Genomic DNA, 25,397 nt, shown 5'->3' with positions numbered 1-25,397 from the left:
AACACATCATAAGAAAAGAAACTAAAGATCAAATTCCTTATGGATATAGATATAAAAATCCTCAACAAAATACTAGCAAACCAAATTCATCAATGTATAATAAAAAGGACTATACACCATGACAAGTGGGATTTATCCCAGCAATGCAAGAGTGGTTCAACATATGAAAATCAACCCGTAGAATACACCATACTAATAGAATAAAGGACAAAAACCACATGATTCAGAAAATGCATTTGACAAAATTCAGCACTCTTCATGATTAAAAATACTTGACAAACTAGGAATAGAAAGGAACTTCCTCAAGTTGACAAAGGGTGTTTATGAAAAGCCCACAGCTAATATCAAACTTAATGGGGAAAGACTGAAAGCTTTTTCTCCAAGATCAGGAATAAGACAAGGGTGTCTTCTCTTACCACTTCTATTCAACATTGTACTGGAGGTTCTAGCCAGGGAAATTAGGCAAGAAAAACAAATTAAAGATATCCAGATTGAAAAGGAAAAAGTAAAGCTATATTCACATATAATATGATCTTATTTACAGAAAATCCTAAAGAATAAACATGCACAAAGAAAACTCTTAGAGCTAATAAAGAAGTTTAGCAAGGTTTCAGAACAAAAGAACACATACAGGAATCAGTTGTATTTCTATACACTGTCAATAAACAACCAGAAAATAAAATTAAGACAATTTCATTTACAGGAGCATTAGGAAAATAAAATACTTGATGAAAAAGTTTAATTGAAGAGGTGCAAGATTTGTACACAAACTACAAACACAGTGGGCGGGAATTAAGATCTAAATAAATGCAAAGATGTCCCATGTTCATGCACTGGAAGATTTAGTATTGTTAAGATTTCAATACTCCCTAAATTAATCTACAGATTCAATGCAATCCGTATAAGAATCCAAACTATCTTTTTTTTCAGAAATTGACAAAGTGATCCTAAAATTCATATGGCAATTCAAGGGGCTCCTACTGTTTCAACCCAAAACAATCTTGAAAAAGAAAAAAGTTGGAGGACTCATACTTCCCAGTTTTAAAACTTTCTATGAAGCTACATTAACCAAGACAATGTGTTACTGGCATAAGGATAGATATATAGATCAAAGGATTAGAAATGAGAGGGCAGAAATAAACCCTTATATTTATGGTCAATTGATTTTAAACAAAAGTTCCAAGACAATTCAATGGGGGAAAGAATAGTCTTTTCAACAAATGGCACTGGGATAACTAAATAGCCACATGAAAAAGAATAAATTTGGGCCCCTACCTTATGCCATATACAAAAATAAATCTCAAAATGGGTCAGAGATCTAAATGTGGGAGCTAAAACTATAAAACTCTAAGAAGAAAACATAGGAGTAAATCTTTGTATCCTTAGATCAGACAATGGTTTCTTAGATATGACACCAAAAGAACAAGCAACAAAAGAAATATTTGATAAATAGGACATCATCAAAATTAAAAGCTTTTGTGCTTCAAAGGACACGATCAAGAAAACAAAAAAACAATCCACGAGAATGAGAAAAAATACTTACAAATTATATATCTGATAAGAAACTTATATCCAGAATATATAAAGAACTCTTACAATTTAACAAAAAGAGAAACGATCTAATTAAAAGCTGGGCAAAGAATTAAAAAGCATTTCTCCAAAGACTGCCAATATGTGGCAACAAGCACACTGAAAGAAGGTCAATATCACTGTCATCAGGAAAATGCACATCAAAACCACAGTGAGATACCACTTCACACCCACTAGGATGGCTATAAGAAAAAGGATGGACAATAACAAATGTTGGCAAGGATATGGAGAAATTGGAACTCTCATATGTTGCTGGTGGGAATGTAAAATGGTGCAGCTGCTCTGGAAAACAGTTTGGCAGTTCCTCAAAAAATTAAGCTTAGAGTTATCATATGATCCACAAGTTCCACTGCTAGGTATATACCTAAGGTCACACAAAACCTTGAATGCCAGTGATCATAGCAGCACTATTCACAATAGCCAAAGGATAAAAATAACCCAAATGTAAATCCTACAATGGAGTACTATTCAGCCATAAAAAGGAATGAACTACTAATACCTGCTGTAACATGGATGAACCTTGAAAGCATTATGCTAAGTGAAAGAAAGAAGCAAAAGATCACACATTGTATGATCCCACATATATGAAATGTTCAGAATGGGGCAATCCATAGAGGAAGAAAGTATGTTAGTGGTTGCCAGAGACTGGGCGGGGGTGTGGGGCAGTCGGGGAGTGGGGGAGTGGGGAGGAGAGAAAGGTATGGTGAGTGACTGCTAATGGCTATGAGGTTTCTTTTGGGGGAAATAAAAATGTTCTGGAATTAGATAGTGGTGTTCGTTGTACAACATTGTGAATATACCAAAAACACAGAATTATATACTTTAAAGGGGTGAATTTTATGGTATGTGAATTATATCTCAGTAAAGACACACACTTCATAAATTAAACCACACACATACACAGGGTCAGCCAAGTGCCTCAGAGAAGTAACTACATTGGGAGGCATGCTCACTGCAGAGCATCTTTGTAGACCAGTTACCACATGCTCTCCAACTTACTCCTCTGTCTTAATGGGGGAAATAATAGGGAGGTGACCACTAGATCAAGGATTGAATGGATCTATATTTAGCCTTCTGACGCTAAAATCTGGGAGACAAATCAAATCCAGGTATCTTTGAGGCTTTTTTGTCAGTAGCAAAACACCAGGACCTCTAGGACCAAGGAGGAATCATGCAAGTTGGGATGCCTAAAGAACAAGTCGAAACAATAAAAAGCAGTAAGCACAGATAAAATCAGGGACAGGGTGACTTTTCTGGAGCCAATCCATAGGTCTGGATGTGGAAGTCAGGAAGACCTGACTTGTAAAAGTATTATTAACCCCAAGAAAGAGAGTCAGCTGGGAACAGCAGAAAGCACACAGGTGGGAGGGATGGAGAGCTCCTGGTTCAAATCCTGGCTCTGCCACTTATTAGCTGTGTGATCTTAACTGAGCTACTTAATCTTTCTCTGCCCAGTTTGTTCAGCTGTTTGCAGGGTGATAGGATTGAAAGACTAATATATGCAAAATGTGATAGTTGCTCAGTAAATAATAGCTTTTATTATTAATACTGTCTTGTTGGCATAATTATTAATACTAATGCTCTTGCCAGCATTCAGTAACTCCTGTCAGGTGGTGTCGGCATTATCTGCAAATCACTATTTTGCAAGCACTTAAGTCCTCCAGGCAAGATCAGATAGAGAATTTTTGAGCATCAAGATTCCTTAAAAATCATGTGACCCAAATATGATGGACTTGGTAAATTAGCCCTAATCTGGAGAGAACTCTTATAAAACAATGAGAAAAAGATTAATAGACCAATAGAAAACAAGCAAAAACAGTGAAAAAGCAACTCACACAAGAACATACACAAGGCTAAAAAATACATGAAAAATGTTCAACCTCATTAGGAATCATGAGAGTGCAAATTAAAACAACATAACATTTGAACTTATTAAATCATGAAATATTTGAAAATCTTTGGTGAGATATTGGCCAGAGTTCAGGAAACGGCCCCCCTTATACACTCCTGATGGGAGTATTAATTGGAACAATATTTCTAAAGGACAATTTAGCAATGAATATCAAAACCTTCACAAATAGCATTGTCTTGCACTCAGTATTCCACTCCTAAGAATTTACACTTAAGAAATAATCATGAATGTATACAAAAATTTAGCTCCAAGGATATTCATTTGATTGCAATATTACTTTTAATAATGAAAAACTGAAAACAACCAATATATCCCACAATAGGGAACTGATTAAATTAGTTATGGAACACATATACAATGGAACACTTAATAACTTGGAAAGGTACTCACCATAACACAACAACACAATATTATCCCACTTTTGTAAGTTAAAAAAAAAGTGTTCTAGGTGACAGGATTATAGGCTAGTTTTTCTCTTCTTCATTTGTTGATGTGTATCTTTTACAATGATCATGTATCACTTTTGCATTAAGAAAAAAACCCACTAAATAATTTACTCATGGAGGCCCAGAACCCCCTATGAATGCTAGCTCAGTGTGCCCAGCCTGGAGCACGCTGCCCCTGGGCTGGATGAACATCTACCTACTCTTCCAGCTATAAGACCCCTCCACCTTCCAGCCCAGAGTGTGTCCTCTGGGCCAGGTCACTGCTTTCTTTTCCTCCCTGGGTCCTCCCCCAGTACTGCGTGAGGCCCCAGGCCCAGGCCCACCCCTAACTATGACCCCAGTAAATCAGCCGGTCTCCCCTTACCTCCATCCCCCCATCTGCAAGCCCTATCTCCTAATGCCTGCCCTCCCTTCCAATCCCCAAGATGCAGCATTCTGACAAAGAAAAATGCTCCACGGATTTGGTTGGCACCATTACTACCACCCTATCATTAGTTTTCTTTCCAGTCTATCAGGGAGGACAAGTCCTCACCACTGGCCCCTGAGAGGAGCTAGCAGTCTCAACAGACCTGGAGGCATGATTCTGTTTCCCTGCCAAGGAGGTGGCAGAAAGCTGGTTACCACACCATGGCACACTCCCTGATAACACCACAACTGCCCAGAGATCTGTCCCCACATGGTGATATACAGGTGGGAACTGAGAGGAGGGCCCTGGCGGGAAGAATGTAGCTCCATCATCCCCCTTCTGACAGACCTGAGACCTGCCAGGAGTGTTTAAGGGCAAGAAGGCAAAGCTGGTTGTCCCCAAACTTCCACCCCAACACCAACATACCAGGGTTGGGACTGCACTGGGAGATGTGCTGGTCTGTGGGTGACACAGGCTGTACAGAAAGGCATCAGTCAGAGAAAGCAGCCTCTCTTACTGGGAGGTGACATCTGTGGTTCCCACCCTTTTGGGGGGTGTGCTCATCATTTGCTTGCTTTCATGAAGCTTCTCCTCCTCCTGAAAGTACTGTTTGTAGATTCTCCTCCTAAGTGAACTGAACACAAATGATTCCCCACAGGCTTAGAGATCACTGGTGCTGCTTGAGAATGTCCAGGCCCCTGGATGACAAAGGGTGCTCTGAGGTCTGGGTCACTTCCTTCCAGCTGCTCCTCTCTCCTCCCTCTTAACTTTTTAAACGGGGTCCCCTGACGGTGGAGACAAGTTCACATGCACCTTCACATTCTGGGGCTATACCAAGAGCTTTCAATATTTCTTAAGATTTGATGCTTTATCTTAAAAATGAATGTAAGTTTTTCTTTACACTCTATTTTTGCCCTAATGTACATTACTAATTCTACACTGTACACCTCCCTCCCCCCACTGTTACCATCTTTAAAATCAGGAAGTCTTAGAATCAACAGTGGCTGTAGTTTCACTGGCAGTGTTTGTTCTCAGTGTTCCATAAAATAACAATGTATCTTACAATGAATGGCATTTTAGTGTTGATGAACTATAATGATAAAAAAAAAAAAAAAACTTTCTCTTAGAAATCGCAGTAGAATTGATGTTCTGAAAGATGTGCCAGATTTGCATATCCCTGCTCAGATTTCAGGGCTCAGGACCACTTCTAGATGGTGGTTCCTGATGAGCCGTCACCTCTCATGGCATCAAGAACATGGCCCTCGCCAAGGCGTGTGCCCACGTGAGCGGATGATGAGGGAGCACATTCTGAACAACACCCCCAGTCTTCCCTTCCAGGGGATACTCAAAGGTAATGAAAGGAAATGTTCACTGAGCATTCACTATGGGCTGTGAATGGAGCTAAATGCTGTATGTCCCCTTCATTTAATCTTCCCAGCAACCCTGTGAGGTTCCTGTGGTCATCCCATTTTGCAGATGGGAAGGATGAAGCTCTGAGGGGTTGTGACTTTCCCCTGTACTGACCCCATGCCTCCTGAGCACACAGCGAGCAAGAGCTGTTGCTGTCAGACATTCCTGTGTCCACTATGTTTGCAGAAAGGGGCCCATGACAATATGCCTGCCTGTTGGGAAAGCCATCCCTTTCTGTCTGCAGGAGAGTCCCCCTCTGCCTACAGGAGGGTCCCTCTCAGGAGCTCCCCATCTCCCCTCCTGGTTCCCCAGTCTCTGCAAATGCCCTCACTGGGGGCCCTGGAGGGTGAGCTGGAGGACAAGATGACAGTGAGCCCAGAGAGGATGAAAGCCAACGTCAAAACTGGACAAAAGCTGGTCTCTGTCCCAAGACACCTCATTTCAGTTCTTATTTCTGCCTGCTACCCCTTCCTTGTAACCCATCTCTTCACTCAGATGCTTTCAAACTCAACTTCCCACAACCCCTCTCTCCCTTTGCTCTCAAATTCTGGCCCCTTTTTTGCTCATCCCACAATTTATGCACAACCCAGATATTAACCTACAGAAACCAGCAGAGTTCTTAGACCTGCCCCCTCCACCAGGCAGTAAGAACAGCTGCCACTTCCTGACCCTTGGTGGTGTGTCAGCTGCTGACTTATCCCTGACCCTCCCTAGGTCTATCTTTGTTGTCCTAGGGAGTAAGCTGAGGCACAGAGAGGCAAGGTGGCTTGCCAAAAGTCACACAGAGAGCAGGCAGCAGGGCCAAAATGTTAGCTAAGATCCAACTACAAACCTGTGTTTTTCCCTCGACACCATCAAGCCCTTCTCCTGTCAACTATGCATAGTGGTGATATTTAAAGTGGGCGTCTACATCTAGTATACTACATTACCTCACTTTGTCCATAGCTCTGGTGGTCTGTCTGTCTCCAGGTAAAAAGCCTGAACACCAACCATGTCAGTAGGGCTAGATTTTAAAGTGGTTCTCCCCAGCTCCACAGTCCAACCCAGGGAGGACTCTTCCTCAAAGAAGATTATTTACAAGTGTCACAAACTCTAACACCAAAGTTCAACTCGTAAAACGGCATACCCACTCCTTGCTTGTCTCTATACCCTGCCCCTGTGGTTTGCTCCCTTGTTATGTGTAGGCACATGTGTGACTCCCCTACAAGCTGTCAATTTCTTTAAACACCTTCTTTTGAAAGGGCAAGGGAGTCACACATATCCTCAAGGAGCCACGGGAATGGGAAAAGCTGTAGAGCTCTTCCAGTAAAAGTGCACACACAAAATACACGCTCTTGCCTCCAAGATTCTTTGTTCAATTGGGGGGCTTCACAGACCACAAGTCAAGAGTCACTATTCTGTGTCCCTCCTTCACCCTAGCACAGGCTCTGTGCACAGTAAGTGCTAAATAATTTTATTAAGGAAAAATGCCACCACTGCCTTCTCTTCCTGCCACAACCTCTGGTCAGAAAGAATGTAGCCCTTCACTTGATCACACTTTCCACGGGGCGCTTCCCCGGTCCTTCCTTCTAAGTTCTCTGTACCGTCCTCCCTCCTTCTCCGTGAAGCTCCACCACCTTCTTGTTCTAGGCCTCGAGCTCCATGTCACCCACACCCTGCCCTTGCCTCTCTCCCTTCCCCGACAAATTTTGCCGGCTCCTTGCACCATCTTCTCGACAGGCAACCCTACTGCTGGCAGGGACCTCCGGTCCTACCCCTCATCTCACAGATGAAGATTACCAGGCCTTGCTCCTGCAACTGCCCAAAATTGGCCTGTTTTCTGGCAGAGAGAGACCCAATCCCAGCAATCCTGACCCATTAACTCAGCCTTCCTAACCCTCCCCACTCGGCCTCTGCCTGGCAATCTGCACCAGTGGTCATATGTAATCCTGGCCTCCCAGATTCTCAGCCCTGGCAGGGCTGCTTTGGACCACCAAGCACCTTTGTGCAAGTAAGAAGGAGGAACCTCTCTCGTTAGATGCAGCCTGGAGGATGCACAGTTTGGCAAACCCAGAGCCAGTTTGGCCCGCCCCCTTGGCTGGCACACCTGCATGGTGACCTTCTTCCACACATTCCTGGCAGCTTTGAGGAAGAGGCGCACCTGAGCTGTGTCACCTTGGAAGGGCTGAGGAGTTATCCCTGACAAACCAGTTCTCTCCAAGCCTCCATCTGACTCCTTCAAAAATGGAAACAGGTGCACCCATGTTCACAGCAGCATTATTCACTATGGCCAAAGGTGGAAACAACCTAAACGTTCATCGACAGATGAGTAGATAAACAAAATGTAGTGTATATATACAACGGAATATTGTTCGACCTTAAACAAAAGAAAATTCTGACACATGTTATAACATGGTTGAACCTTAAGACATTATACTAAGTGAAATAAACTGGTCACAAAAGGACAAACACTATATGATTCCTCTTACATGAGGTTCTGAGCATCGTCAAGTTCATAGAGACAGAAAGCAGAATAGAGGGTACGAGGGCTGAGCGGAGGGAGGAATGGAAAGTTATTATTTAATGGGTGCAGAGTTTCTATTTGGGATAATGGAAAAGTTCTGGATATGGATAGTGAGGACGGCTGTACATTATGAATGTGCTCAGTACCACTAAATTATACACTGTAAATGGTTAAAGTAATAAATTCTATATTATGTATATTTAAAAACTTTAAAAATTAATGTGCCCTATACTGTGACTTAAAAGAAAAAGGGAAAGAGCAGCATCTGTCTTTACCTCTCTTTGAAAAGATACGTTTTTTTTTTTATTATTATTTACTATGCTTCCCACCAGAGCTTGACACACCAAGAACATTACCTCAGGACCTAATTCCCCAAGTGCCAACATCTTCATAGAGGCCTAACCCCTTTGGACACGTGGCAGTTTGAGAGCCCACTGGACGAAAGGTGCCACTTCAGTGCAAACACCCCCCTCCCCTGCCCGTTCCCTCCTCCCGCACACCCCATCTCCACAGGCAGCTGGTCTCCCCTGCAAGGCTGCGGGGGCCAGGCCCACTCTTGGTAGGCAGAAACTGCCATCCTGTTACAAATCCTTTCCCACAAAGCACTGGAGACTCGTCCTCTCGCTGTGCCAAGAAGTCTTTTTCTGACCATCTGTAATCCATTCAAAGGCAACTGGCAGGAAATGGCGGCAAGGAAAACCCCTGCAAGACGCAACTGGTGGGACCACCTCTCCTCCGGCTCCTGGCCGGCAACAGGAAGTCGGCCTTTCCCGGGACACAGAACATCTGTGGGAGCTCCGAAAGCTGCTGGGCGTCTGTCGGGGCTGGATGGACTCGAGACAGATGCTCACAAAATTTGATAAGGAAAGCATGCTGTATTGAGTTTTTAAATGAGCTCTGAAAAAAACTCATTTGAAAACCAAAACAAATCCCAGACCCTAAGAGAAAAAAACCCCATCATATGAAAACTAACCTCAAAATTGCTTTCTTCTTATTTCTGTGGACAATTAGACTACAGTTTCAAGTAGATCAAATCCTTCTTACTGTGGCTCCCCCTCCAATCTGGTATTGTCAGCTGCTTCTTTCTCATAGTGACAGCTTCATTTTTGGCACTAAAAGCTGAGGCCCTCAGAGCATTGCAGTAGTGAGCTGGAGCTGGCTTGTAGGGGCTCACAAGAGCTGACTGTTAAATTTTCAGGAACTTGGTGAGTCAATTATTAAATTATTAAAAATGATATGTTTACAATTAAATACATTAAAAACAAAGAACAAATACGCAAAACTCATCACTTCCTATTTATCTTGCTACGTTTTGTTATTGTCTATACTTTGAGCAGAGCCTTTACTTTACTGGTAGTAAAGTTTTAGGCTTCTGGGGCCATATTTCTCTTCATGTCAATGACTCCCCTTGGTCTTTGTGTCAAAGGCTTCAATTGGTCTTTGTTGTGCAAAAGCAACCATAGACAGAACGTAAACGAATGAGGGTGGCTGTGTTCCAATAAAACTTTACAAAACAGGCAGCAGGGTGCATTTTGCCTGTGGGCTATAGGTTGCTGACTCCTGCTCTTTAAGTTATTTACATCTATTATATCTGTATGGTAGAAATCCTATATAACAATATGCTAATTTTCTTTTTCTTTTTTTTTTTTGTCGTTTTTTCGTGACCGGCACTCAGCCAGTGAGTGCACCGGTCATTCCTATATAGGATCCGAATCCGCGGCGGGAGCGTCGCCACGCTCCCAGCGCAAGCTATGCTAATTTTCTTTCATTTAATCTTCCCAAGTCTGAGTTCAGTGATACCACAATGATAGCCTGAAATGTGGTAGTGGGAGAGTTTACACCACAGAAGTCATTCAAATGCTGTAAATCAATGCTTGATTTATTTATTTTTTTGTTTATATAGATTTAAGAAAGTGATAGATCAAATTTTAATAATGCAGATTAAATTAAAAAGTATATCATGTCTATAGCTGTACTGTGAATAGGTAAAAAATAAAATGAGGACATATTCTTTTAGTGCTTGAAAACGATTATACAGTTCAGCAAGAAAGACACTCACGTCACTGATGAGAGTGGAGTTCTAACACACATCTTTGTTCCTCCACTTTCATCTTACTGACTTAAAATGAAAATATCAACCAACACTTACGTGGGATCCACTCTTGTTTGTCAGTTAAAATCTGGGGTTGGCCACAGGATACAAGAATTTGGCAAAAATCAACAAAAGCATTTGGTGAGAATTGGTTGACTACATAAAATTTACAACAAAGAGTATTAAATAGTTTATTATTTGTAAGCAGTGTGCTAAACAGCCTTTTATCAGTAAAATTTATAATGAACATGTATGTATGTGCACATTTTTTAAGGAACAGGTTGTTAAACATTTATGAGCACAACACTGATTATAATAGAAAAGAACTTACAAATTAATTGCACCACAATAGCTAAAAAGTGTATGAGAAAGAGAGAGAATAACTCCCCCCAGCACCCTGAACAGAAAGCAAAGCACACACTAATATTATCAAACAAAAAGGAGCCTGTTTCCTGAAAACTGTACTTCATAAAAGACTGCATTGAGTTGAGCACCAAGTGGGTCTACAACTGGACTACATCATGAACTGTTTTTCTTCAGTATTCAATGGAGTTTCACCACAACTCCATCTTCCAAATGCAACTTCCTGGGAACTCACAGCCCTCAAGGCCTTTGCGTATGGTCTTCCCTCTCTGTGGGTGGGTGCCCTGAGTGAATCCCAGCCATCCCTACTGCATCTGCACGGAGCATTCATTCATTCACTTTCTCCAAACATTAACCTAGTTCCTATTACACACCCTTCCTTCCCCGTGCTCCAGCTAGAACCACAAACCAAACAGCCCCTGCTCTCAGGTCAAAGGTCTCCAATCCAGGTGTCTGACCCAAGTCAAAGGTGTTGCTCACCAAAGGCTGAAATCTCTTACTTCACTGGGTCCCAGGGCATTCGAGCCACATTTCTTTCTCCATGCAGCATCATAGTTCCCAGCATGCTGCTGTGAGGTGAGTTCCTGGAGGGCAGGGGCCAGACTGTTCCATCCTTACATCCCACACACAGCTCAGCCCAGTGCCTTCTGCATCCCGGTTTGGTTACTTTCTACTGAGTCAGTGTGCAGGAAGAACCGCCTGGTTTCATGGCCTGCAGAGCATCACTCATCATGATCTGCAACTTAACTTCAGCTAAATTAAGTTGGGCTCCCAGAAGGTTGGAGAAGGATTATTTTAAATGTAATTATTTTCTTCCTTCCCCATATTGAAATAGGGGTCACTTGAGTGTGTGGGATGATGCTTGTCGATGTTTTAAACTCAGATCTACCAACCAAGATTGGATCATGCTTTGCTTCCTGAGGTTTGCACTACAAAGCTCACTCTCTCTTCCTAAGATCTCCCATTGATAATGGGTTTTCACACCACACATGCATCTTCTAGAAATGCTATCGCACCAGTCCTTGATTGCCCCTCTTTAGCTTAAGAGTCATGAGTGTTCAACTCCCTACTCTGAAAACTGGTAATTAACAGAATAAACTTTGTCTTTTGGGGAGGGATTTTATAGTTCACCCCCTATTGATGAGAAAGAGGTCTTCCTTACAGAAGAATTTCAGCCAGTAAATGTAGGTCAGGATAACAGCATTTGAAATGACCATCCTACAACCCCCCAAAGAAATAACTGACCCAGAAAAGGTGCATGCATCAATGGATGTCAAGAGGATTCCATGAAATTTCCTGTTGGGGGACAGGAGACTCACTTGGTGCCAAAGCATCACCCACAGAATGACATGCTAACAGCAGAAGGAAAACACAGCTTTGCAACGTAGAGAGGTGGTCACTACCTTACCAACTGACCAATACCTAATAATGGGGCACCCTGACATCATGTGCTCTCTGATGAGATGCTTAATGAAGCACTTCAGAACCATTTGGGAAGTGGTCTTGCCGAAATGTTGAGCCTGAATCTAATTGAGACGTTAGCTCTAACTTCCAGTATAGGAGAAAAACAGGTAAATGGCACCACAAGGAAGTGATCAGACAGACCGGAATATGAAGCATTCTAAATGCAATGTTGTATAGGTATACACAGAAATACATACATACACGTATACATACATACACGTGTACACACATATACATATGCCCTGGGGGGGGAGGGGCATTGCTCTAGATTGAAAGTGACTAAAGAGATAAAACAACCAAATATAATGAATGACCTTGACAGAATCCTAGTTTTAAAAAAAGCAGTTATAAACTTTTTTGGGAGGACAATAGGGGAAATGTGAATGTGAACTGGATTTTTCATGCCATTAAGGAATTACCATTAGTGTTCTAAGTATGATTCTGGTATTACGATTAAGTAGGAGAATGTCTTTAATTTTAAGAGATGCCCACTAAAGAATTTAGGGGTGGAGTGTCCTGCTGTCTGTGACTTATCAAATGGTTCAGCAAAAACACACACACAGATCTGTGTAAAGATGAGGCTCTGAGAACTTATGTGAATAGCTCAAGGTAACACAATCAAGCTTTGGCAAAATGATAAATATTTAGAGGTAAAATGTCATGATGTCAACGACTTATTTTCAAATGCTACAGAAATATATATACATTTCTTTATAAGAAATATATAGATATGTCTTTATATACAAATATATACAAGAAAAGAAATAAGACAAAATGTGAACTAATGTTTAATTCCAAGTGGTGCAGGGGACCACTTAGTACAATATTTCAACTTTTTCATGTGTGTGAAAAATTTTAACATTAACATTGAGCTGTAAGATCAGAAAAGAAACAAGAATGCAGGGTAGGGGTTACCACCAAAAGTTAAATAACAAACTTCAGGTTGCTGAAAGGTGTCTGAGACTCTGGACCCCGATGGTAGCACTTTTCGGCAGAATTTTCTTGCTGTCCTAGGAGCCCAGGGAGGATGCTGGTGCTAACACTCTAAGGTGAGCTGGGCCCTTTTGCCTTGTGGCTCCAAATATCCACCTGAACAGAAACTTCAGAGTCCTGCCAGTCCTTAGAATATCAACAACCTTAAAGTATCAGGTGATAAGTCAAAGCAACTCATAGGTCACCTCCAGACTGATTTTTAAAATGGAAATTTAAATGGGGAGTTACTGTTTAATGGGTATAGAGTTTCAATTTTGGAAGATGAAAAGAGTTCTGGAGATGGATGCACAACAGTGTGAATGTACTTAGCATTACTGAACTGTTTAAAATTAGTTAAGTTGGTCAATTTTGTTATTTTTATTTTACCAATTATGGCAAAAACAAAACAAAACAAAAAACAGGAAAAAAAAAAAAAAAAAGAAAAGAAAATAAAATACAAGCATATCAAGATACTTACCTGAAAAACAAATTGGATGCAAGGGAAGATAGGGTCCCTCGTCCCCCACCCCTCTTCCAGAAGATTCTTAGAGCAGTTGCAAAGAAAGGCCACAGGAAGACCACGGGAATGGTCCGTAGCAGTACAAGGAAGTGTCAGATGCAGGGGTCAAAGTGCATGGTGGGCATGGCCAGCAGCACAGAGTCCAGAGAAGGTCTAGGCTGCATGGCCTGAGAGGCCAGGGGAGGCTTCCTCAGAGAGGGTGTGGGCTGGGGTGAGTGGAGGGGAGGGCACTAGAGTCAGCGGCAGAGGCCAGGACAGGAAAGGAACACGGCTCACCCAAAGCGCTGTGAGCGGCAGGCCACCTGTCAGGATCTGAAGGGATGGAGGAGCAGAGGGCCTGGAATGCTGTGTTACCTGCGGTTGATGAGGAAGTGGGGGGAGGTTTTCACTCAAGGAACAACCTGATAAATCTGAACTTTGGGGAGATTAATTTTGCAGTGCAGTGCAGGGGAGATGGAGACGGGGGAACCAATTAAACAGCTATTATAAAAATCTAGGTGTGCTATGAGGCAGGCTAGTTCAGGGTGGGGACTGGGGTGTGGAAAGAAATAGAGAGGTGCAGGGAACAGCTCTGAAGATGAGAGGGAGAGCGGGAGAAATGAGGGAAAACACACACAGGCTCCGCACTTGCACTTGGGCCCAGGGGAGTCTGGGGGTGCACAGAGACTTCGTGAGGGGCTGTCTAAGCAGCACACCAAGGGGTGAGGTGAGTACTCTGTGGAGGAGGGGTCAAGATGGTGGCAGAGACACCGGAATCACCACACAGAGGAACGTCTGATGTGGGAGCAGGAGCCAGGGTCTGCAGACGCAGGGCAAACTCGGAGGGCAGAGCAAACCTGGGGCTCTGAAGGGGTGCTGGAAGAACAGGTGTAAAAGTGAGCACCACCAAAACTTTTGTAAAGGAATATGGTTTTCAAACAGCTCTAGGGCTGTCTACTATTGAAAGAAATCGCCAGTAACTCCATTTGGAAAGCAAGTAGTTCCCTAATCTGTTTAAACCTTGATTATTATATATCAGGTTTGCCTTCTGTCATTAAATCTTGTGTCTCAGCCACTGAAAGTGGCAGGACTCATCTTCATTCCAGTTCTCTTTGAGTCTTGCCCTGCTTCTGCAAAAGATGACAATGAAGGGCACAATGGTCAGGGGGGCAGTTCGAAGGAGCAGAAGCTGGAGTCTGGGGACATGGTACAGGGCTGTCATCAAGGGCAGGCCAAAAGGAGTTGACCTTATCCAAATGCGACCAGTTCCACCCTCCCAGTGTTTGACTTTCTTCCTGCCAGTCTTGGGAAGGATTTTGTCCCGTCATGAGAGAAAGGTGCTCGAGTCCACAACTCTCAGCCCTTATCAGAGGAGTTAAATCACCAGCCAGCAGGCCAAGGGGTCTGGGGACATCAAAGGTCACCTGAAACACCACACAGAGGGGGCAAGTGAGCAGGAGAAGGGACAGCACTGATGAAGAAACACATGTCAAGGGCTGCCCTGGTCTCTGAGTCCACAGGGAGAGAGAGAGAGAGAACACCAGCTCCTCTGGGAGCAGCAAGTCCATCCCATATAAAATGCTTAAGTGCTCTGGTTAATGAAGAGCAGGTGAAATGCAAAGTCACAGCAATTGCCACATAGCCCTGTCTTCACTTGGGAGATGCATTCTGTGCCTTTCTCAGTGGTCTCAGAGACCAGGGTAGTCCAGAACATCCTCCTTGTCACTGCCCCTCAGAGCCAGTGACAGCTAGAGCATCGCTGTGGCTGAAGAAGGCAAAGGACTTTCACACCCACTTACCCACTTAGCAGGTGTATCACCATCAAAAGGACACCTCAACGCAGCGGGTATTGAAAAGCTATCTCTGCTCCATCATACAAAGGAGCGCACCCTTCACGAAAATACTAACAATCCCAGTGCTGAGAGGGAAACTGAACAGCAGCCTAGAAGATGTTCAAAGGGGGAAAAAGAGAAGAGAAATCATCACTCTAGATAGATGCCCCTGGAGTTGCTTGGCAACCATCTTTGCTAACACCTTCTCCCAAAAAGGAACAGTATGCATCAGCTCCTGCTATTTCCCTGAGGCCAGGACTCTGACCACAGAGGCCCCAAACCTGGGGCCTTGGGATGAGAAAGGGTTTTGTGTTTGGGGAGACCCAGGGCCCTATCAGCGGGCTGCTGGCTTATACACCCGGGGGCGGAGGGCACAGGGACGAGGAACGCTAGTCCATCGTCACCGTTTTGCTTAAAGAACATGCTCTCCCAGGCAAGGCAGGGCCGGGTGGGACGAGACAGGTGCCCAGGTGCAACATTTAAGGAGGTGCTCACTCTGCACTTGAGGGAGCCCACATGAGCACCTCCTTAAACGTGTGAACTGGATGCCAACCTGCCTCACCGTAGTCCTAAACCTGCTCCCGGCGTAACAGGCATTGTGACACAGTGCTTAGAGTAAGCCTCTGGAATCAGCCTGCCTCTGGGTTCAAATACCAGCTCTACTACTTCCTGGCGGTATCACCTTGTGGAAATCACTTAACTTCTCTGATCCTCAGCTTCCTAATCTCTAAAATGGGGTTGATAACAGGATTCACCTCACAGGGTGGTCATGAGCATTAAGTGAGAAAATGCACATTTAGCCCTGTGCCTGGCCCCCTAGTCAATGCCCAATAAATGACAGCTAGGATTGTTAATTGAAAGAACACATAAGCAGCTCCCCAGAGCCCCCTAACCTGGATCCATGGAATCAGAATATCTGGGAGTAGTCCTGGCATATTTGCTTTTAAAAAACTTCCCAAGGGATTCTCAAGGTGGGCAGGGTTGAGAGCCACTTCTCTCAAACAACGGACAGTAGTTCTCAAAGTTCAGTAAACATCAGGGCCACATGAGGAGCCTGTTTAAGATGCACACTCCTGTTGCCTGCGCTTCACTCCTGGTCGATGTGTTTCAGTATCACTGCAGTCTGGGGTCTGGCATGCTAAGTACCTAGGGGACATCACAGCAGAGTCCCCAGAATGACTACACTTTGTAAAACTCTGCAACAGATTCACGCTTGAAAACTAATAGTATAAGGACACAGGTCCAACTCCTTTTGTTTTTATTTCTGACATCTTTAAAGAACCAGGGACACAAATGTTGACGAAAGATGCCTAGCGAGTTCCGGCACACTCCTGGAGTGGTAAGGACACAGTCTGTTCCCTGGGAATGGCAGCTCTGCTAAGGCAAAGAAGAGGACCCAAGTGCTAGCAAAAATAACAATCATCACAACAAAAGCTTACATTATTGAATGCCTACTGTATGCCAGATAGGATCTCATTTATTTTCACAACAACTCTGAGGGTACTATTATTCCTATTCTGAAAATGAGAAAATTGAGGCTTAATTTAACACACAGCTAGTAAGTAGTTGAGTCGAGATTTAAATAATACTCCATGAACTGCCAAGTCTGCAATGCCACTGAACTTTTTTTGTGTGGCAAAATGCACATAACATAAAACTTACCATCTTAACCATTTTAAGCATACAGTTCTATGACATGAAGTACATTTACAATGTTGTGCAACCATCACCACAATCAACTCCAGAACTTTTGCATCTTACCAACTGAAACTCCTTACCTCCTGAACACTAACTCTCCGTTTTCCCCTCCTCATCTCCTGGTACCACCATTCTACTCTCTGTCTCTATGAATCTGACTACTCTAGGAACCTCATATAAATGCAGTCATACAGTATTTATCCTTTTGTGGCCAATGCATTTTTAAAAAGAGCTGGACACCACCTTGGTCTGATATGACCAAACTGGGAATATGTCTCAACCATCTCCTACATCCGCAGAAGGCTGGACTCACCTGTGGCTAATGTCATCAGGTATCCTGTCTCCCCACCCCCACTCCAGGACTCCATGACCTATTAGTGTATTGGGGCAAGGTCACATAACCCCTACTGTCCCCCATGGCCCCAACCGAGGGTGACCTTGCACTGTTAATTTTCACAGATTACAATTAGCTTCACAGAAGCTGATAACTGCTTTTATGTTCAAAGAGCCAGTCACCAACTCACTTTTATCTTCCCACTAAGGTGACCTGGTGCCACTTTGTTCTGCCCTAGGGAGAATTTATTCGGTTTCCTTTTTTCTTGAAGCATCCAATCTCTTAAAATTGGCAAGCAGAATTGTGTTATAAAACCACAGGTATAAGGATAAAGCATCTCCATAAAAACAAATACTTTTCCCACAGCAGAATTCCAACTTTACTTATAGGCAACTGGGTGAGCCAAGGCCAGCCCCTGAATGTTAAGGATCCTATGCCTTAGCCTCAGCCCACTTGCGAGAAGGGGTTTCCTGAGCTCTCATCATTAGTACAAGTGCCTCAGGGTCCAAATCCAGGTCCATCTGGCAGTCTGAGGCCAGCCACAGGAGAGAGTAAGAGTAAAGCCAGTGAAATTGCATTAGCTGGGAGCCCAGCATCACAAAACATTGTACCAAGAGTGTTAGGATAGAGACACACTGAAGTTAGTCCTTGCCATTCAGTTTCTACAATATTCAAAAAAAGCCCAACCCATCAGCCAACACTCTCCCTCTCCATATGGCTTCATTTGGTTATTGCAGTCACTGAATGGTCATTGTTTCCAGCTGTGAACACTGGGCCACCTCAGAGTGTGGGGTCCTTGGATAGAAGGGATTCCACAAGGACAGGGTCTCCACTGTGTCGGCTACTACCATTTTGTCTACTTCCAAAGGATATTACAAATGAAACAAAATGTCATAAATGAAAGGTTAGCCCAGAGGATTATAAACACAACCTACATAGAAAACCATGCAGACATGAATCTGCCTAACTTTTCTAAATCAGTTCTGCAGCAGACAGCAGGCATATGTGAATCATTGACTGATGGAGTCCACATGGCCTCAGAGTCCTCCTGTACAGTACATGGCACCCAGGCCACAGCCCTAAAGAATCAGACCCTCCCTGCCCTTCCATTTTCCAGCCCCTAACACAGAAATCTTGACACCAATGCTTTGCTCTCTGTCATGTGCATCCTCATGTCAGACCTATCCCATGGGTAATCAACCTGCAGAGAATGCCACTGGTATTTCCAGCTTTACTTTAAATATAAACTGAAATCCTCAAAGCTTCATCATGGTGCTTCTGACATCAGGGGCCACCATATAATAAATGCTGTCGTTATTGGAATCGATGGTTTGGGGTCTCCTTTACCCACAGCAACAGAGAGTTGGGCCACCCAGAAATAGAACGTACATTTCACTATGGTTGCCACTGACTACAGAAAGGAATCAAAGGCCTGGAGGAGTCATCTGGAAACCTTCGGAGAGCTCCTTGAGGGACTGATCTTCTCACTATTAGATCCTCTCGAATGCTGCCCAGAGCCAGGGAATGGTCGCGGTCCATACAGGTCTGCTGAGCATTTGACGAGGCTGACTTACATGGCTGTAGCCCTAAGACACGGACAGGTATTAGTGGAGTATCTTAGTCTACTTTTCTTGTGTTCTTACCTCTCTAGCCTCACCTTATACCAGTGATTATCTACCAAGGTTATTTTTGCCCCTTAGGGGACATTTGGCAATGTTTGGAGACATATTAGGTTGTCTAAACTTGGAGGGAGGGAGGGAAGCACCACTATTATCTAGTGGGTAGGGGCCAAGGATACTGCTAAACATCCCACAATGCACAGGACAACTCCCACTTCAAAGAAGTATCCATCTCAAAATGTCAGTAGTGCCACTAGGGTGAAAACTTATACTACTCTCTGCTTTGCTATCTTCACTCTAGAAACAAGACTTTCTAGTTTCTAGAACATTCTATATTCTCTTGCACATTGGGCCTTAACATGTGTTGTTTCCTGTAACTCCACCCTGTCCAGCTCCACACATGGATAACTTCCATTCACCTTCCATGTGTTAGCTTACATAAAATTTCCTCAGGGAGGCCTTCACTGAGCCCCTAAGCTAAATTGGGTGCCCCTGTATGCCCTCCAACAGCACCCCAACTTCCCTTCCAGAGCACTTACCACAGCCAGTGTGATTTTTCTAATGTCTGTCTTTGCTGCTAGGATGGATGCAACCTGAGGGCAGAGGCTGTGGTTCTCTGCTGTATCCCCAGTGTCTAACCCAGCGCTGGCAGAGTTCACTCCATGTCAAATGCATGAAGGAGGCCCAGAAAGCAGGGGCTTAAATTATCATCATACTATTCAGGTGCCGAAAAGACCACGTGGTGGCTCCTTACAAAGGGATAGGTACAGCTTTTTAAGATACTACACAATACTTATAGCTTTCTATCATTCATGTGGGAACGAGAAGACAAAATTATTATGTGTCTACTTGAATGCACACAGAATATCTCTGGAATGTTATATAAGCAACTGGGCACAAGGGTAAGAGGAGACTTACTTTCCACTGTATATAACATTTTGAATTTTGTAACGTGAACATTATTTAAAAAAATAAGTAGCTTTTAAATAAATGTGTGTGTGTGTTAACAGTTTACATCTTCTAGTAATAAAATTCTCCTAGAATGACATGTGATGAGATCCTGGCACAGTAACTTGTGTAGAAGGCAACATCATATACAGTGTTTCAAAGTGGCCCATCCTAACTTCCTGTTTGGAAGGAACCAAAGCCACATTTTCTCTACTTGGGAGCCCAGGCACATGTGAATAGTTGTATAGAGACCCTCATTTCAGAAGCTTTGTATTTTCCAAGCGAGATGACCACAATATCCTTCCTCAGCTCTGCTGTCTTGCGCATGGCACACCTCCTGTGCCATCAGTTGGATGCAACTGTAAAGCTCATTCATTCTCCAAGCCCTGACTTCTCCCCCTTTTCCCCTCTCTTCCCCACCACATGTAAGCCGATCCATCTCTCCTTTCCTTCTACCCCAAATACTGGGCAAGGGAAGAGAGATGATAATGAAACACCAAAGTGAACAAACGTTGCTGCTTGTTAGCTAAAGGGGAGGGAGGGAGGTTCAATGGAGAACAAAGTTGAAGTTAATGGCAAAAATGAGGCTTATCTGTGTAATCTGTGGACTTTGTGTCTTCACATCTCCTATCAACATTGATAACAGAGTTCTCTGTATAATGATAAAGGAAAGCCATCTGCAGTTTCCCATAAATCTCCATGGCCTGTTGTTGGCTCCCCTGGCTTGGATTCTAAAAGCACTTCATTTTTAGAAGGTAAAGTTGCCATCTTTTCCTCCAATTTGCTCCCAGTTTGCTCCAGCCTTAAGTATAAGCCTCCTAAACATGAGCGGAACAAGCCCACATGTTGCTTGCTTCAGTCCAATTCCACCAGCATCTCAGAACAGCAAACTCTATGGTCACAGCAAGGTCTTACTGGCCCTAGGAGTTTTCAAATTGGAAGCATTCCACAAAATTTACCTACATCCAATCAGAACACATGGGAAAATTAAAACATGGACAAGTACCCAAAGTGGCCTTCCAACAGACCCAAACAAGAATCTATTGACTTTCTTTTCTCAGTGATAAAATAAAACTTCTTGATCATGTTCTAAAATTATTTTTTAGACCTCCTAGTCCCCAGAAAGAACCCTGTAGTGTAACTCTTCTTGGCCACAGACAATAAACTGCCTAAGTATTTTTCTCTAGCTCTTGATAAAACTTATCAATGGCCATTTATTAACTGAACTCCATTAAAAACATTGATAACCATAAAAATCGTGTTTTTTAAAAAAACATCAGTTTCATAAAATTATGATAAAATGGTTTACTCAAAAAATGAAGTTTCTGATACAATACAAGGTTACTTTCAAAGAGTTCAAAGAAAAATAGAATTGGAAGATAATACGAATCTTTCCATGAATCTTTTGAAGTACTCTTGTGTATCTTTTCCTTATATCACAGATTAGTTAGAAATCCTGGTTAATTAGAATAATAAAATTTTCTAGATCTAGCTTCATTAATAAATGCTGGTGATAATCATAATAACACTAAAAAAAGCAAACATTCATTAAGCACTTACTATGTGCAAAATCCTTTTATATTATCTTGCTTAATGCTCACAACAATGCTGCTGTTATTTCTGTTTTATTGTTAAGGAAACTTATGAGCTTAGTCTATATAAAAAAATCATATCATACCAATGTTCACAGCAGCATTATTCACAAGAGCCAAAGAGCGGAAATAACCCAATTGTTCATCAACAGATGAATGGATAAACAAAATGTTTTTATACACAACACACACACACACACACACACACACACACACACACACACACACAATGGAATATTATTCAGTCTTAAAAAGGAATGAAGTAGTGATACATGCTACAACATGGATGAACCATGAAAACATTATGCTAAGCAAAATATGCCAGAAACAAAAGGAGAAATATTGTGTGATCCCACTTATATAAGGTATCTAGAATAGGCAACTTCATAGAGACAGAAAGTAGAATAGAGGTTACCAGGGCTGAGGAGAGGGGGGAATGGGGAACGACTGTATAATGGGTACAGAGTTTCCGGTTCATATGATAAAGTTGGGAAATAGTGTTGATAGTTGTACAACACTGTGAATGTCTTTAATACCACTAAATTGTACTCAAAAATGGATAAAATTGTAAACTTTATGGTATGTATATTTTATCGCAAAAAATTATTGTATGAAAATCTGAATCATATCCCTTCAGTTTTCAACTGGAATTCCTAAACTTTATTTTATTCGAATGAAAGCTCAAATTTTCTGAATGCCATGGAAGCTCAAATTTCTTCTCAAGACCTGCTTATTGTTAACAGCATTACAGTCAATCTATGTATGTTAATACACATAGATATACATAGTCACACACATCCACAAACATGTATCTACCCCAAGACCTCCCACATATTAACTCCAACAAGGAGGACCATGGTAAGACTAATGCAACCAGTGTTTCTGGAGATCTGGGCAACCAAACACCCTGACAGAGTCTCAGGTCAACCCTTAAATCCCTCAACATGGGAGAACAAGTATTTAGTATATGTATATTTTATCTATAAAGAAAACAGTGTGCATGTACCAGAAAGACCATCAGGAATTGCTCACCCAGATCTGCTCCACCAGGCCCATGAACAAAGAGATTTCAGACCATACATGGCTATTTTGGTGAAGTCGGCAATTGTATGTTACAGTGAATAGTGGGTGTCCTTAATGCAAATGCATATAATAAGGAGCTAAATCTTTGTACCTTTACAGGACAAAGGACGTAATAAGCAGGATGTACTACTTATGACTTCTGAGGAAAGGAGAGCTTTTCATTTTTCCTTAAAAGAATTCATTTCTCATGAGGCAATCTGAGAAAAAGAATCTTTTGAAATAAAATCCGAGGTTGGTGGGGCAATAAGAGTTTTGTGTGTTATAGTTATAATCCATTACCCAGACCTGAAAGATGCCAATCCTGTGCCATCCCACAACACTTTCTAACTTTAAATTACAAGTTTTTACAACCTCATAATCTTTCATGGAAACGTTGCTGGTGGTCTGATAACTGAGTCCTATAAGCTTTTAAAGATCTCAGTAGTTTGTCTCTGAAGAAAAGCAATCTCTGGTGATACTTTCTAATGCCAACACACGTGGACATTTAGCACAAATAAGCTGCCACTTGTCAGAAGTCCACTTTACACCATTCCCTCATGCATCCTGAGGACATATGTCAAGATCACACTAAGACATTTAGAGGCAAACATCTTTAGAATAATGTTTTGTTTCCAAAGTGCTTAATTAGCAGAAATACTATGCTAGAGAACTGTCCTTGAATATGCATTCATTTTAACCGCCATGTTATTTTTTCTGAAGCACAAATTTTCCTCTCATTGGATGGTCAGGAAACGATTGGGCACAGAAAACCGACTTTTTAGGTGTTGATCCACAAAATGAGTTCCATCTTTCCAAACGGGTTTCAGCTGCCTTCCAGGGTGACATTCTCTTTTATGAGGGGGACCATTCTTTGGAGTCTAATGGCCTTTTCTCCATTCATTTTGGATGAGCAATGCTCCTATGGTTCAGTTACGTATGAACTCTTTCAACACCTGCCACCAACCTTTTCTACCTTCCTGTACCTTCCTCCCACCTCCAATTTCAGCCAATACGTTTACATGACATCAGTTAGTGAATCACAATCTAAATGAACCCAACCATTTGTGCAGCAGAAAGTAGCCTCTGGAGTTATTCCATCTGAAGCCCATAGGCCAGAGTTACATATGGCAGGCTTGCAAACGTGAACAGGATGAACAGGATATGAGTTATTTATGATGACCATGAGTGTTGGATGCCCAGTTCCATCAGGTTATGGCTTCACTCACATGTCTTGTTCTGGGATGAACTATCTAGTAACTGTGTCCCATTTCAGGTACCGTATTTCCATGCTGGGAAAACAGAGAAGAGCAACTGGCTGGGGTGCGGGGGTGGGCAGCTGCACATACAGATGCCCCTAACCCTGCTTGCCACACAACAATCTGTGACCAAATGCAAAGTGGGCCAAATGTAATTCGCTGCAAAGGTTTGCCATGTACAATGGATTTCATCGGAGAGTTGAGAAGTCACTGCTGGAATAACTGACCATGTGGGGTTCATCAAACTGTTGTGCATTTACCCACAAGGAAGGCTGGGACGCTTGTGAAGGGAGCCCCACTCCTCAGTTAGAAATTTTGAGCCCCCACCTTTTGACAATGATGCTCCAAAGGTTAATGGCAGATAAGCATGAGAAGGTTCAAACGTGGACTCCAACTAAAGTGCAGTAAACTTCTGCCTTCAACAATCCCCCCCCCTTCACCCCCAGTTGTATTTATACTTTGAAAGAAGTTAACATGAAGCAGTAGTCACCTGGGCGTGCTCAATTTTTGACAAGCCTTAGTCACTCTGTACCCAGCAGAACAATTCACATTATATTCGAAATCCTGTGAAGATTCTGCCACACATGCTAACGCTAAAATGCCAGTAGCTCCACTTACCTTCTTTATTAAGCCTCATAACCTCCCTGCTTTTTCCACCCTCTTTTCCAGCCTCTTCTAAATCTACATCTGCAGATGAAAAAGAAAAGGGAAAAAGAAAATAAGGAAAAAAAGAGGAAAAAAAGGGGGGGAAAGCCAAAGTCAAGGGGGGAGGGAGAGTGTTTTTTTGCAAACAGATCGATATAAATACTGTATATGAAAATCTTCCAAAAATTGACAATGCAACATTTTCTCCCAAGTCCGGGTTTCCATCTACCTGGCCCAGATAGGTACCAAAAAAACTATGCAAGCAGCAACAGAGTAGCCTTTTAAACAGATAACACCGTGGGGCTGCGAAAGCCCACCCCGCGGGCTGCCACGGGGAGCCGGGCACAGACAGACAGACAGACAGCCCTGGCAGCCGGGCCTCTCTGTGTGCATTGATGATCTGTCTCTGTGTGTATTTATTTAGAGAGAGAGGGAGAAGCATGGAGGACACCGGGGGCCACTCTCTCTCACACACACACACTTTTTCCCAGTGGCTCTAGGTGAATGGAAAGGTTACAGGATAATAAAAGGAGGAGGAGGCGGTGGGGTTCTTACTGTCGGAGCAGTGTAATTTGGCGGCGTCGATCCAGGAGGACCAGGGTTTGCCCAGAAACGCCTCCGGACTGGGCACTTTGCGATCCAGTGTCGCCATTGCTCTTCCTTCTTGTTGCTTTTTCCCTGTTCCTTCGGCAGCAGCAGCCGAGAGACACGGGATTCGAGAACGCTCCGACGTCATCTTCGGAACGTTCCGACA

At 42.9% G+C, this 25,397-nt stretch overlaps 1 protein-coding gene across 2 annotated transcripts in view; it reads right to left on the bottom strand.

Moving 5' to 3' along the window:
* Window positions 1-25,379, bottom strand: part of ATXN7L1 (ataxin 7 like 1) — a 222,277-nt gene extending 196,898 nt beyond the window's left edge. For both annotated transcript variants that reach the window (XM_063099843.1, XM_063099844.1), the window contains exons 1-2: window positions 25,199-25,379; window positions 24,617-24,685 (exon numbers count right to left, since the gene is read on the bottom strand). In XM_063099843.1, the coding sequence (XP_062955913.1) occupies window positions 24,617-24,685; window positions 25,199-25,379 (250 nt within the window). The remainder of the gene's footprint in view (window positions 1-24,616; window positions 24,686-25,198) is intronic.
* Between the last annotated feature and the right edge of the window lie 18 nt (window positions 25,380-25,397).

This window comes from Cynocephalus volans, chromosome 6 (assembly GCF_027409185.1).
Source record: "Cynocephalus volans isolate mCynVol1 chromosome 6, mCynVol1.pri, whole genome shotgun sequence".
In the NCBI taxonomy this organism is placed as follows: Eukaryota; Metazoa; Chordata; class Mammalia; order Dermoptera; family Cynocephalidae; genus Cynocephalus; species Cynocephalus volans.
Note: the sequence above shows the minus strand (reverse complement) of the source record. Positions and strands in the feature narration are given on the sequence as shown.